General features: G+C 31.4%; 1 protein-coding gene across 1 annotated transcript; it reads left to right on the top strand.

The window, feature by feature from the left end:
* The first annotated feature begins 1,914 nt into the window (after positions 1 to 1,914).
* Positions 1,915 to 15,950, top strand: LOC107439440 (uncharacterized). The gene is made up of 4 exons (XM_016052039.3): positions 1,915 to 2,175; positions 10,176 to 10,331; positions 11,735 to 11,830; positions 15,722 to 15,950. Exons 1-4 carry the CDS (start codon positions 2,128 to 2,130, stop codon positions 15,749 to 15,751), a joined length of 330 nt encoding a protein of 109 aa, XP_015907525.2. The 5' UTR covers positions 1,915 to 2,127; the 3' UTR covers positions 15,752 to 15,950.
* Positions 15,951 to 16,376: the final 426 nt, after the last annotated feature.

Genomic DNA, 16,376 nt, shown 5'->3' with positions numbered 1-16,376 from the left:
TTGCGAAAAGTATTTTTCAAAATTTCCATGGCATTTTTTTAGAATTATGTTTGATGTAGTATTCAAATAGTTTATAGTTATTCCATATAGTTTTTTTAACATAACATAAAAGTTTTTAATCTACTTCCTTTTCCCATCCACAAGCTAATGGTGAAAGCATGCGAAGTGCTGCCATGCATGGCCAATGCATTGGTAAGAACTGGGGTTCGATCCCCAATTTCGGCTCGAAGCCCATCCAACTTCAGATCGATGGGTACCACTACCAGTTTGTCTGGGAAGTAAAGGCTGCTTGAGCTCAGTGCAGGCCACATCGCCACATTCATGCCGTTCATCACGAAATTGTTTAGCCTTTACCTTAGCATAGCATACAACGGGTTGTTGCGGGAATGCTTTACTTTTGCTAAGCAGTGTACTATATATGCACGCGCACTATACTATACCAGTGTACTTTTCAACTGGAAATTTTTTAATAAATTATTTGAACTGCGTTAAAAATTGCGCAAGTTATGAGCATTTAAGCTAGTTCTTTTATAATGCGCATGCAATGAAAAAATTTTAAAAAGTTTTAGTTTTTTTATAATTTTGTAGGGAATTGTATTTGGCAACTTATAATAAAAATTTAATTTTAATATCTTAATTTAAAAAGTTTCAAGCAATTTTCGAAGCAGTTTCTGCACTTTTTAAAAGAAAGCTCAAAACGACCAGAGGTTTTTCACAGATTTTATTTTGTATCATTAGATAAAATTTTATAACAAATGATAATACCTTACAATAATCGTCAGGAAACTAAACTTTGATGGTAAAGAAAAAGAAAACTTGCAAAAAAAAAAACATATTTTTATCGGTGGAGGGGGGGGGGGGATCCCTGCGATGACGGTCTCATTTTTAATAAGACTTGCTTAATAGTATCATTTTTTTTTTTTAAAAAAACTACTTTGAAAAATGCTTGAAACTTTTTAAACTTTTAAGATATTCAGATAAAACTTTTATCATTAGTTGCCAAATACGATTTCTTACAAAATTATGAAAAAACATTTTTATATTTTTTTCTCGGTATGGACAGTACAAAAGCTTAAATACTCATATCTTGCACAGTTTAAAAAAAAAAAAAATTTAAATTTTAAATCAACAATTTTGTTATGAATCTTAAATTTCTCCAAAAAAATTTAATGCCGTCGCATATTTATGTAGTTATAGGGAAAAAATATAAGGCGAGAAAATTAATTTTTTATACAAATGTCCGTATCTTCATAAATATTTCCTCCAGGATTACGAAACTTCCAGCAATTGTTAAAAATAACAACTAAGTAATAAATAATCAATACAAACTACAAGTATTTTGCTTGATTTTCTGGCATCGGGTGTTCAAAAATACTTGTTTTATTTCGTAATTTATTGTAGGTCTTCCAAATCTCTGAAAGCTTTAAATTTTATTAGCGAAGTATGAAAAAAATTGCTTGAACTGAAGACGTCTAAAGTTACAAAATATTTCTTGAGGAATTTTAAGAAATGTCAAAAACCGAAAGTGTCTCTGCCATTATTGTAGATTTGTGTGAATATATATATATATTCTGTATATCACTCATCACAGGTGAAGAAATTGCATAAATTCAGTCACCAATGCTAAACGTTACCAGTGCTAACTAGATCAATACTGAATCATATTTGATTCATATTTCCCCATCTGTTGTTGTTAAATTATTTGCCCAAGATAAATCTTAAGAGTTGGCGTTCTCACAAATATAACAACGAAGCTGTTCAAACTTCATCAGCATTCTGTATTCAAATAATAGTCATTCTCTTATGACAGTGATTTTCTTTTATTTCGAATTCCAGCGAAATGATAAGTTAGCGATTTTTCTGAAGTGTGGCTTTTACAACATAAAAAAAAGAGCTACAAAAATAAATCCAACTGAATTACATGACCGACAACGTCATCAAAAGTGCTAGAACTGTCCCATTTCTTTTCTATTGTATTCTGATTTCGAGATTATAATAGTACTTATTTTTTGTTATAAATTTACGTTATGTTCACCTTCTTAGAATTTATATAAATGCGTTATTTGTGAGCAGAAACTTTTTTGTACTCATAAAAAATTAATTCACTTACTTTCTGGCGTTGAAGAAATGGCTTCTGTATTTCTTTGTGCTTTAGCCTTGTTAGGTATATCAAGCGTAAGTATCTTAGATAGATAATTGTACAAAATCATTTATTTATTTTAGTTAATAAATTCTTATTAATAATATGCTTTTAAGAGAAATATTATGTTGAAGTGTTTGCTAACAAAAGGTATTTATAAAAAAAATCAAAATAAAAATAATATTTTTAAAAACCACGTTTTTGTAATGGAGAATAATAAATAAAAATTAAAAATTTGAAAAACGAAAAACGTGGGGCGCATGAAATACATAACAGTAATGTTATATTAGTGTGTGTATGTGTGCTCATGAGAATGTGCGTATGTATATCTGTAATTGTAATTGTATCTGAATGTGGAATATGTTTGTGTATATGCATGTGTATGTAGATGCATATGTGGATGTGGCTGTGCGGGTGCATGAGTTAGAAAATGCGTATATGTACTTTTATGTATTTTATGCACCCCACGTTTTTTGTTTTTCAAATTTTTATTTTTTAATTATTTTTCTCCACTACAAAAACATGGTTTTTAAAAATATTATTTTTTGTACTCACTTCCAAAATCTCAATTTTTTCACTCACTGTACACAGAACATTTCAACTGACACGTGACACTAATTTGAAATAATCGAATCGACAACAAAAGACAATCGCGAAAATGCTAATTTTTCTTTAAAATTTTATTTAATTTGTATCTCTTCTTTCTCTTCATTTTCATCAATTGTCATTCAATTCTGAACTATGTGCCAAATTTGAAGTCTGTAGCTAATCAGGAAGTTAGTTTAAAATCGATTACAAAATTCCACCCGAACAGACATACACGAAGGCAAGTTAATATAAACGTGGTAAAATCTTATATTATTAAACTTCGAAGCTCGTTTTCTCTCGAGCATTTTTAACAAAAAGCTAATAATTAAATTGATTCATTTTTTTTTAAATTTATCTTGGTGAAACTAAGCATGGGTGAAAGCCCTTATATAGCAAGACGGAAAAAAGAAACACCTGGTACGTAAAACATTTCATTCCAGCATTTTTTTCGAAAAAAATGAAATATCTGTAACTATCAAGATTTCTTGTATAATTCTGGCATATATATAAAACTGCTTCTTTTCCAAGATAAAGTAGATATTGTTGAAAAATTTAAAAAAAGAATAAGTAAACTCCTCCCCAAAACTCTAGCTATAACTGAAATGGTTTTACTACCAGCCTTTCCTCTTTTCCGTCTCGCTTTCACCCCTGAAACTAAGGAATTAGTGAATAGCATTAATGTAGGATAAGAGCAGAATAAATTAGCAATCGATCAAAAATTTATTACAGAGATGCCAACTGCTCCGGACACGCCAAAATAATTAAATAAACGGTAAATAACTACAAAGTAATTTTTGCAAAGATTTGACTGTTTTTGCTTGCTTTTTGAAAGGTATAGCATGACCTAATTACTCTAAAGTGGGGAATTATATAAGTCTACGAATTGTATAGAAATAGTGGTGGATTAAAATCTACTAAATTGAATTTATTAAACCAAGAATCACAATTGACTAACTACCACTTTATAATATAGATTTGCTGTCCGGAGTTAAACAAGTTGGCATCTCTATTATTATTTAAATATTTTTTTAAATTAAAGTGGTATGCATTTTTAAATTATTTTTTTCATATTTGAATTATCAGATTATCTTAATTAGTATTTCCTTTTAAATACTATTTCCTATTTTTTTCAAAAAGATAATTTTTTTATTAGAAAAGTATTACAAAAACGTGACTCCTGCAAGAAATGGGTTCACAAGCGCTATAACACATAATGATTATTTATTTTAAAAATATAATAATAAAGAGTTAAAGTATGATAATTCAATTATTTCATTTTTGCAATCTGTTTTTGTTCTGTTCGCGTTCAGCGTTCTATTTTAAAACTCAAGTGGTACATAACATTATAAAATATCAAATTTTTACTAAATCTAAATGCCATATCCAATTTTTTCCATTTAGGTATTTTTTTCCCACTCCCACAAAATATTTCATTTTTGCAACAGTAATCCGTAAGGAATTAATCTAGAATGAATTAATGTAACAGTAAGGAATTAATCTATTCCCTGGTGTTGGTTTGCAACAATTTATAGTGACAAAANAAAAAAAAAAAAAAAAAAAAAAAAAAAAAAAAAAAAAAAAAACTGCGTGCATTTAAGGAAAAAGAGGCCATGCTTAAACAAAGTGGATACTGCTTATTATTTTCTTTCATTTTGAATTCCGATTATTTGTTTTATTGCAGTTTATTATGGCTACATGAGTATTTGCATTAATTTTGCAAAATATGTGTATAGAGTGAAATAATTAAGTAACCACATTTTACCTTTTTGAGAAAAAAATAGGTTTTTTCCATCACAATGAAAAAACAATATTTGACGTTTTTATAATGTGCAATGATAATATTAAACTATTAATTTAATAGACTTTTACGAAATTTTTATAGAGTGGTAGGCAATTAATAACTAAAACTTTTAGAATTTCTGATAATTTTGCCAACATTTTAAAAGTTTAGCCACGAGAGAGCTAGAATAAAGTGGATAGCATATAAACTTTTGAATAATTTCCAAGTAAATATTGTGTTGTGAATTACGACACTAGTATCTAACAACTTGCTGAGCAATATAAGTAACACAGATATAAAACACAGATTAAATTATTCATATTAATAAACTTAACCTAGAATTTTTTGATTCTGGATTTTAATTTAAAAAAATGTGTAGTAAGTTATTTCAATAATAAAAAATCTTGATTAGTAGAGCATCAGTAAGTTGTAAATAGATTCAGTTACGATGTAATTGAAGAAAATGATCTACTACTAAAGCTCCAAGATAGTATTATGTCATGATTTAATTAAATTATGTAATAATCATAATTTGTCTCTACATTTGCATTCTGAATGTTGACGTGGCCTGCCTACTTTTACGCATTTGGCGTAAAATTTTATTTCTATATTTAAACTGGTAGTAAAATGAATGTTTTCTATATATTCCTTGTATTTATAAACTTAATTTATTATCTTTTCACCGCCACTATTTTTTAAAAAAATAAGTACATATATTATTACGTAATAGTGCTGTGGTAATTCAATTNTTAAACTGGTAGTAAAATGTATGTTTTCTATATATTCCTTGTATTTATAAACTTAATTTATTATCTTTTCACCGCCACTATTTTTTAAAAAATTAAGTACATATATTATTACGCAATAGTGCTGTGGTAATTCACTTAAATTAACGGCTTTTAAATTATGGTGAATTGGTTGCTTCGCGCCTAACACCGAGATTGCAACAAAATCCAGCTTCCATCGTGGTAGTCCGCAGAAGCTTTATCAAAATACAGCTTATGTTTCTGCCTAAAATTGTAATTCAAATTATATTTCACTACCACTGGGGAGTAGGACTGGGCGATATAAGAAATTTTATATCGTGATGCATCGTCAGTTTTGCATCGCGATATAGTATTTTTGAAATTCATTTACTTGTAAGGCGCAGAAAGTCGGATTTCTATCAAAACTTCATACTCAGATTGATTTAAATCAATTTATGAATTTGATGTACACGTTTTGCTTAAGAAAGATATTAATGTTATATTTTCTAAAAATGATCGCGCAAATAACGAAAGATTTCTTAGTTTGAAAATAAATAATAAAAAATAAAAAAATAAAATTGAAATTTATCAATATATTTTACTTAACAATATAGAAAAAAAATTTAAAAAATAAGTTCGTTAAAAATTATTTGTATGCTTAAAACAAAGTGCTAAATAAATTAAACAAAAAAAAAAACACTTTTAAAACAACACTATCTTTTATCATTATTATTTCACATAAATAATAAAGTTAAATTGAATAATTACCGAATTGACAGAGTAAGGTTTAATTTCTTAAAAAAAGAAAACAAAAGAATTATGATATTCGATAATATAATCAACTGACAATATCGAAAGAAAATTAAAAAACACGATTATACTCTTTAATAAAACGAAGTGCTAAATGATTTTAAAAAAGGAAGTCGCAATCGCAAACATAACAAATTTTTTTGAATAAACAAAGTTAATTGACTTATGCCCAAATCCAAAAGAGGAAAAATAAGTTTTGTTATAATTTTATTTATAAAAATGAAAACATCTAGAGATTTATAAATTTAAAATCAGTAATAAAAACCCATTAAATTATTATTTTATCCAAAAAGTTTTTAATAAATAAAAATAAAATAAAAAATAGCCTAACAAATTTAATTACTTTTTAGTTTAATTCTTTATGGGCAAGTTAAATTAGATTTCCGCTTGTAATAAATTCAATAATGTAAAATAATACTTAAACATATAATATCAAAATTAATTTTCACATTTAAAAATAAAAAAGAAAGTTTTATTTCAAAAAAAAAATTTCCTAATTAATTAAGAAACACTTCTTTATATATTCTTTTCAATTATAGATTGCGTTCAGAACAAGGTAACGACGGCAATCACAAAGTCAGTCCCACTGAAAATAATCTACAAGAAACGATATCAAGTCGCGACAAAGAAGAACTAAGAGGTGCGGAAACGAACATGCGAGATCACTATATATGTTCTCAAAACTGATTCTACCGCTCATCAATCAAGGCCGTTTCAATATAACGATACGAACATCGTCTTCCCCAGCACGAGTTGGCATCGGAATGTAAGAGATCCTTACGTGTCTTGTATCGCTATATCGTATATCGCTATATCGTTCGTCTTCTTTACTCGACTGCTTAAATCAGATTTCTGATGCATCGCCTGGAACGAAAGTCGCCGCATCGGCCTGCCGATACAGGCGTTAAATCGATATGTCGCGATATATCGATTTATAGCCCAGTCCTACTGGGGAGGTATGCATTCAATGGTGTATATTGCACTGTTTAAAAATAAATCTATTTTTACATGCCCAATCAGAACATATAAAAAATGGTAGAGTAATTAAAGAGTTCAGTTATCAATTAAATTCAATCAATTAAATTCAGAGTTATCAATTAAATTTAAAAAAAACAACCACCTAAAAGCAATATCTCATAATAAATACAAGTATTTAACATTAACTAGGAGGCTTCGCCCCCTGCTCGCTGGCGCTCTCCAACCCCCGGAACTGCTGTCGCAGTTCATTCGCAATCCGATGCTCGCTTTGCTCGCTCATTGGATACGTTCTTAACGTCTAGCTTTTGTATGCATTTTTGAATACTGAAGTTCCGAAAACTTTTCACTGTAGAAAATTCTAAACCTGTAAATTTCAATATTAATTTGAAATTGCAAACAGTTCACATATTTTTCTTAATCACACTATTCTAAATTTCAGTTNGCTAGTCTCAGGTGTCTCGGTGATGGGAACTAATTCAACCTCAGGTGAATTTGGAGTTTCAGCACAAGTAGACTCAGGCACGATCTCGATTTCGACTTCCGGGGGTAAAACCTCTTCCATCGGTTCGGGCTTTGCTGGGTGATCGGCACTTGGTGTCTCAGTAGATTTGTCGCTATCCTTGGGAGGGATTCCTGGGCTCGGCTTTTCTTTGGATTCCCGTCGAAGGTAGTACAGGTACCTGGCATGATGGGCAGCGTTAGCAATACTCATGAAGTGATCGTAGCAGGGTCCAAGTTCTAGGGTTTTGAGGAACTTTCTCAGGATAGATTTCGCTTCATCTAGTTCTTCAATGGTGAAATGCATGAAGAATTCAGAGAGATTTCCTTTATTCACTCGCTCTTTCGGTGGAAAATACTTCTCAGGAATTCCGCAGATCTCAATGAGTTGCTCAAGGGAGATGATCGCATCTTGTCCGCGAACGGTAGGTAAAACCTTGCCGCCGCGTCCTTTCCGGTGATATGGCATGTCCGCACTCTGTAAAGGCAGTAGCTGGAATGGTGACTTTATCTTGGAAAAGAAGCAGTTTTATATATATGCCAGAATTATAAAAGAAATCTTGATAGTTACAGGTATTTCATTTTTTTCGAAAAAAATGTTGGAATGAAATGTTTTACGCACCAGGTTTTTCTCTTTTCCGTCTTGCTATATAAGGGCTTTCACCCATGGTATGCATTCAATAGAATGGGAAAAAGGCCGCTAATGGCCCCAGGCACCCAGTTATATTTCGATGATGATGATGATGATTATGCATTCAATAGTGCATATTGCACTGTTTAAAAATAAATCTATTTTTACATGCCAAATCAGAACATATAAAAAATGGTAGAGTAATTAAAGAGTTCAGGTATCAATTAAAGTCAATCAATTAAATTCGAAAAAACAACCACCTAAAAGCAATAACTCGTAATAAATACAAGTATTTAGCATTAATTATTGTGCAGCTTTATACTTAAATACTCTACTAAATTATTATCTCTACAATTGCATAAGAAATATTTGACCTTACCTCTTGATTTAGGTAAGACAATCAAATTTGTATTATATTAAATAATAAATTGACGCTTACAAATCACGCAGACAGATATTTGTAAAATTATACACCAAAAATGCAATCCTCTACACTTTTCAGTTTCTTCCTTGTTTTACTTTCCAATTTTCACTTATAGCAAAGATATTAAATAAGTTATCTTATATTCACACACAGCATATTAACGATAATTAAAGTAGAATAATTGAAGAAATTGAATCTTCCTTCAAACTTTAGTCCATATTCACAGAAAAAAGTTTAACATTATAAGACGCAGGATCTTTCGCATTGATAATTTACAAAAAAAAAATCACAACAATTAAAATTTATTCGAATACAGTCTTTATCAATATTTAAGTTATCTGTTCTGGATCTAACATTCTAGCAGCTTCTATAAACTTTTGTACTGGTTGACAAAAAGAAGGATTTTTAAAGATAAGTAGCGAAAAGGGATTCTTAGAATTGAAGAAGCAAAAATAGGCAAGTATATCAGGTAAATGATAACACTTCACTGAAATTATGCAATCAATTGTTAATTGTGTGGTTTTGAATACAATTGAAAAGATGTTGAAACACGGATTGAAACACGGTCATTTATTAGACTTTTGCACTCCGAGTACTTTTAAATGGTGGCCAATTTATGACAGAGTTAAGCTCATTTTACAAGCATGTCGCCAACCGGAACTTCAGTTGTTTTGTGGGAATTCTCAACACGATTGGGTGAAGTTGATCACTTAACAACTCTAACAATCAAATTTCTTAAATTATGTTATGTTTTCTTTAAGTATTTGTTGAATTAATTCCATTGATTTGATATAAGCAGAAGCACTGGTCCTACGAAAGTTATCGTCTCTACATTTGTACTATACTCTTCTTTCAAATACCACTTAAGATTGAAAAGTAATTATGAGCTGATTTCTGGTCTCAAAATTAATATACTAATTGTCAATATGTTGTGATGGACACAAGCCTTAGTTTTTTCAAACAAATATAAATTTTGGAGTACTAATCTACTGCTATCGGAGAGCAACATGCACGGTGATGAAAATGTATGAAAACTGCAAAATATATCTAGATCAAAAAATAAAATTATAATTTAATTGCTTGATATTTTGAAAAACATATCTAAAGTGCGGCTTTCAGGAGAACTCCTCCAGACATCAGTCTCGCGTCGTGGTGGATGCCATGGTTACAAGGAAAAGTCACTTCGAATAGGGGTGTGGAGTGAATAGTTTTGTCTTGATCTTGGCAGAGGTCTGCATAAGTAAACCAATCGACACCTTCATTCTTCCATTGCTCCCCCATTAGAAATGTGCTCTCGCTTGTTACCATAGCAGCAGACAGCCCTAGACTTTGAGTCTGGAGGAGTTCTCAAAGCCGCACTATAATGAAACTAAACTCAACCTCATTCCCTAACCCTTAGAGTTATGGGTAATCTCAGGGGATGGGTCTAGTTTGTGTGAGGGGGCGAGTTTGGTGCTGTAAGACAGGTTTTTCAAAATATCAAATTGACCATTTTAATACATTTTGAACTGTGTTTGAGCAAATATTGCCATCTAATGAAGACTAAAATGCAAAAAATTAAAAAAAAAAATTTTTTTCAGTTTCTATTTGATCAATGCAATTGTGACAATTCACCTTCGACTCGTTCTTCAAAAGATAATTCAGATGACAATGACAGAACCCCGAATGAGGAGGATAGAAAAGCTTGCGTAAACAATAATAAAGACTTAGACCTCATCGGAGTTAGTACATATAAGGTAAGACAAATGGGTTTTTTTTCTCCTTTTTTTTTTAAATGATCAGAAATTTTTATGAAATAGGTAAAATGGTTTTGAGAAAGAAAAAACACGAATTTTTAAAATTTTTAGTTCATTTTCATCCTATTTTTATCAAAAAAAATTTTTCTCAAAAATTAAGTTTTGTAATAAATATAATTACGTAGTAGTAGTAGAATGTAAATATTTCCAACTACGTTATATTAAATTGAGAAAATTAATTTTATAGTTGAGTACCTATTATTTAATCATCACAATTAGTTCCAAACATATAACCCGAAATTAAAACTCTTTACTACATTTTTCTGACTACTATATTGAGATGACATTTTCAAGAATGCATCTCCCCTTTCTATATGTAAAGAGTACAAAATCAAATTTGGTCAAAGAAAGTGCGTATTTAATCACAGAGACGATTGTTTGTTTGATTTTGCAATTATCAACACACTATTTAGCCCGTTTTTTATCAGCATATTTTATAAGTGTTATTCATAGCAATGAACGTACCTTAAGTACACACATAAATATATACAAAGAATTTATTGAATTTTTATGCAAACGTACGTTTGCCCGACAGGGATGGCATGTAAAGGACATGAGAATAAAATTCTCTTTTGGGAACTGCTTAAAATTTTTTAAAAGGCTGTGCTAACCATGGCAGAAAAAGTGCCAACGATATTTAATGATTATTATGTTGTAAGCCTTTTTTTCTGCTTTCTAAAGGATTTTTTAAACCTTCTAGAATTATAATTAATTCTGGGTAGAATTAATACGTTTTTTTAAGGCTTCTTTCTGTTTGTTCGTTTTTTTATAAAAATTTTTACTTATTATTATTTTTGCTGTTTTATTATAGTTTATGTTTTCTTGCTCCATTTGGATTTTTTTATTCCTTTAGTTTCATAGATTTTTTATATTCTTTTTGTATTTTTGTATTTTATTATAAATGTCTAAAACAGGCTCTGCCATTAAAAGGTAACGAGTCCCTTTTCCCTGTTCCCAAACGACACATAATTAGTATTTTTCAATAATTAATGATTTCTCCAATGTATTATATCTATGAATCAGTTAAGATTTTCGCAATATTTTTGTCGAGCAAATGTATTGTCGAACAAAAGAGTTGTTGGACAGATGAATCTGTCTGGTAAACGTACCTGTCGAGAAAATGAGTTGTCGAGCAATAAAGGTATCAAGCAACAAAGTGTCGGGTAAATGTACCAGACTTCTGAAAAAGGAAAACTATGTTGTTGTTTTTTTTCTAATCAAGATTTAACTGTCTTCTTTATTAAATTTTCTACAGAAATCATTTAAAATTTCATTATTATATTTTCGTTATTTTTTATTACTTTTTCAAATTTTCATTATCAAAATTTCATTATTTTTTTCAGGATCAACCTTGTAAGGTGATTTGTGATTATGAAGATAGTCAAGTAACCATCAATCTTTCTAAAAATACAGCCTGTACAAAAGATAATAAAGATGGGGTAAAATTATTTTATCATAATATTTTTTTTTAACTTGTCTGCAAAATTGTATTTATATTATATACATACCTACCAACTTTTACGCATTTGGTGTAAAATTTTATTTATATATTTAAAGCGGTAGTAAAATACATGCTTTCTGTGCATTCCTTGCATTTATAAACTTAATTTATAATCTTTATGATGACCACTATTTTTAAAAAAATTAACCATAATGTGAAGTGGTTGATGTAATCCTTCCGAACAGTGCCATCAGAAACGACCTTAACATCAGCACTATCAATGAATTTATCAGTAGGCTAAATATCTCATTCTTCAGTAAAGCAAAAAATCCTGATCCTGAATAAAGAATTAATACCAGGTATGAGACTTTATAACCCAATAACATCATTCCTATCGTCAGATTGTGTTCTTTCAAGGCACTATAAATAATATTTCCCCTCATCCAACTATGGATACTCCCAGGGAGGTGAAGTGATCGCCGACTCGGGAGTATCCACCCCTAGTATTATACCCAACTTGTCCTTTTTATAAGCACGACAACAAGTATAAACTTACGTCAACCAGTGCTTCTGCTATTTCTCTTGTTTTTATTGCTAAACACAGTACTCTAGTCGCCTACGGGCATCAACACAGACGAAGAAGTGGAGTGTCCGCTCTGCGGGCAGGTACTTCGTACTACATCTCAGCCTAAGCCTGAAGTAATCCGCTTCAGTTCATTAAAAATACAACGTAATGCTTCTGCCTGAAATTGTAATTTAAATTCTATTTTATTACCACTGGGGAAAATCATCTTCGAAAGGATTAAAAGTTTGCAGGTATGCGTATATACTGGGCTGTCCAGCCATGATAAATCGAGTAAACGATCCGGCCGGTTTACTGGACCCATACCACCTATCCATCGCATACCTGCCAACTTTTAATCCCTTCCATTATGGTTTTTCCCAGTGGTATTAAAATGGAATTAAAATTTCAATTTTAAGCAAAAAAATACGTTGTATTTGAAAAAGCTTAAGCTGACAATCATGATGCTGGATGCTGGATATTGGGGTTATCTCGGCGTTTGGCGCGAAGCGCCACTAACCGATTCTGTTTTGTTGTATTCTGGAAGGTCCTATATATCTTTGAAGTTGTAGTATGTTGTAACAACAAGTCAAGTCCTTAACCCCTTGGGGACGGGTGATTCAGAAAAGCATTCGTACAAAATCAGAATCAAATTGTAATTAAATAAAAAACGGTAAATTAAATGTAGTCGTTTCTAATTTGACAGACTTACTTTGCTTTTACTTTAATTATTGTTAGTTTAATCATATATATAATCAATGTTAATTCAAGGTATAACTAAATAGTTTTATTTTGAACAAAGTAATGGTGAATTAAATAAATCAATTAATTATAACTCCGCCCTCAAATAAACTGCTAAAGAAATACTTTGATTACCAGTTTGATATTTTTACCCTGATTGATATGGTTTTATGCTGTCACGTATTTGTGACAGTCGGCGCGAAAGGGTTAAAGAAGTAAATCTTTAGTTGAAGGGAAAATCATCTTTGGAATGGGGAGATCCTCTTAAGTAGAGTTGTATGATAAAGTTAATAGTATTTTGATAGTACTGACAATCATGATAGTAACGCATATTAATATATATGCTTAATTTTCTTAAGAATAGTGGTGATTAAAAGTACTCATTTAAAAATTAAGTTTATAAAAGAGAAAAATAGTATAGATTTACTACCACTTTAAATATAAAAATAAAATTTTACGCCAAATGCGTAAAAGTTGACAGGTATGCCATCGCCCGGATACATGATATCTGAGTCATTCACACTCTAACGGGCTGGTGCCACTTCGTGTTGGAACCACATGCGTCGTATGATATGTGCTGAGACACGGTTTAATAATTCTGGCAAAAATACATGTTATGAATCGCCATCCAAGATTGTTGGCTGTAGGTATGGCCCAATCACATGATCATGCGTGATTTGGGTTTAAACCTTTCTTGCGAAACGGCGAAACGCAAGGTTTGCCGAGTTTTGAGTATTATCCCTTACTTGGCTATTCTGAGAAATTAAATTAAAAACATGACTTTTTTAAAAATCGATTTCGCTCAAATTTTGTATTTAATTATGTGAAATTAAGTTTTTTAAAGTGATGCAAAATTTTTTTTATCTTGCTATTCAAAATTTCTTCGACTATTGCTAAATAGAATAATAAATATTTACGAAAAGTTATTTTCCGCTTAAATTATCGTTGAACAAACGAATTTTATAAACGTGTGCAAAAAGTTTTCAATTTGCTCGAAAAGTTCTCCAGATATGGGGAAATACGCAAAAAATAAAATTAGCATTAAGGGGACCAAACTTTGCATCACTCTCCTGACTAAACTATGGGGATCATATGTTCCAGATTACGGCTACCCCCTATATTATGGGGGTAATAAAATCAAATCCGTCTATAAAACGGTTATGTTTATTCAAAGAAAATACTTTTGTGTCTTTTGTGTCTTTTTGTGTCTTACTTTCAGTCCTCCAGAGAACTTGGTTCGACTCTCTCAGTTGTCACAGGATAAAGAGTATCGAGGCCAATCGTTATTGGAGACTCCATCCTGCCGGACGGTATGTCGGGAGACTACCGTCCATCAGGACTGTAAGATAAAAGCCTTTCGCATTTCTCTCACGTTCGCACATAAATTCGCTTGTCTAAATTGGAGTTTGAAACCACAGTACTGATGTTTGCCAACGTAGAATTCCGTGACAAGTCCCTACATACTCAAAACACTAATTCTAGTAGGATAACGATTTGGAGAGAACATGAAACCCGTTATTAACCAACAAACAACACGGGAAAACAGCATTTTCCTTCAATAGGAATCACGGTGTGGGCAGGCATGATGTTGGTTGGCAAAACAGACCGCCATATCTGTGACACGAGGTCTGTTTCTGCTAAAATGTACAGCGACAAAGTCCTGGAGACGAGATGCTGTCGGTCCTGGGTTTATATTCATGATAATAAAGTGCCTTGTTACCACGCTATCATGGTCGACGACTTGTTTGGAAATTAAAATATTTAACACATGCAGTGACCCGCACACTTTCCTGATCTTAATCTGAGCATGAGTGGGATATGCTTGGGAGACTGCCCTTCCGCACCAAACTCTGTTCCAGAACCGAAAAGAACAAACCGCGAACATTTTTAAAGTAACAAGTCGCACAGAGAACTGATCCTAAGACACTTTTCCTAGTAGATCACCGTAGTCAAGTATCACTGGCTGTAGTCAGTGAGCTGTGAATGACCACTTTGATCAGCCTGAGATCGAGGATATACGGTATCGGTTAACGTTAAAACGTTCTACCGTAAAGTAAACACATTTCGCGCTCAGATTGTCGGACTACCAATGCGGGGAAGCCATTCCCTCTGCAGAGAATCAAAACTGTGATTGCATGTATTCGAATCCTCCTTAGTGAAGCTACCCAGACCGTAACCAATTGTCCTCTGTGCAGCTCTAGTGCTACGTAAATAAAGTACTACTATTACTTTTAAGGACACAACTCATTCACCCTCTTATCGCAGGCATAAATAAGCGTTGTGAAACAGGTGTGGCTGTAGGGATGTCAATGCATCTTATGAAATAGCCAACTAACCCTGTAGTTAAAAAATTTTTTTACTACGCATAAACAATAAGTTCGCTTTAGCTATTTTTCTCCAAACTGATTCTTTTGATAATTAAAATTCTTCTTTTGCATTGTTTTCTCAAATCACGTTACCTGCCATTCTGCCTCAGATTTGCATAATCGTAAAATATACTTAACTTTTGGGGACGCAAATTTATAATGATTTGTTGCTACACCATTTTTCTTCCACCTGTGAAATAAACTGTACTCTTTATTTCAGAAATGCACAGCAGATGGAAAATGTCTGTAACGGAAGAATAAGAACCGATAATATCAGCCAGATCTGTCTTGAAAGAAAAATATTGAAAATGCATGTTTATTTGTTGACAAAAGAGGCTCATTTTATTTTCATTTTGAAAGAAGCCTTTTTTAATGGACGTGAAAGAAGACAAAAGAAATAGTAAAAAAATACAACTATGTAACATTTAAATAAAATTTTAATAACGTTCTCTAAGTTTCTATTTTTTGTACGAGTATGTAAGACAAAGTGAAGCCATACCGCCTCAACTTGATAGTTAAGAATGGAAGCTAGGAATATACAATTTCGTGACCAACGTCATGATGATGGTCAGCGTTTCAGACTGGCCGCCTTCGTTTTCCAGACAATTAAATTTTATCCACTGACGTTAAGGGTACTGCGTACCCTATTACTGTTTATAGTACTCCTCAATTTCAAGATCAAATGTTTCAAACCACAAACTGTGTAAGATCCTCGGTCCATCAGATTATTTCTTTAACCTTTGCGTCATCGCCGCAAGTAATAGTATCATGAATTTTTTTTTTTTATAAAGATTACACTATGGTACAATTTTTATTTAATTTTATTTATTTTGTCGTATGAGATTTTTGAATGGATCTTAAATATCTTCGCGTCG

This window comes from Parasteatoda tepidariorum, chromosome 1, assembly GCF_043381705.1.
Source record: "Parasteatoda tepidariorum isolate YZ-2023 chromosome 1, CAS_Ptep_4.0, whole genome shotgun sequence".
NCBI lineage: Eukaryota > Metazoa > Arthropoda > Arachnida > Araneae > Theridiidae > Parasteatoda > Parasteatoda tepidariorum.
Note: the sequence above shows the minus strand (reverse complement) of the source record. Positions and strands in the feature narration are given on the sequence as shown.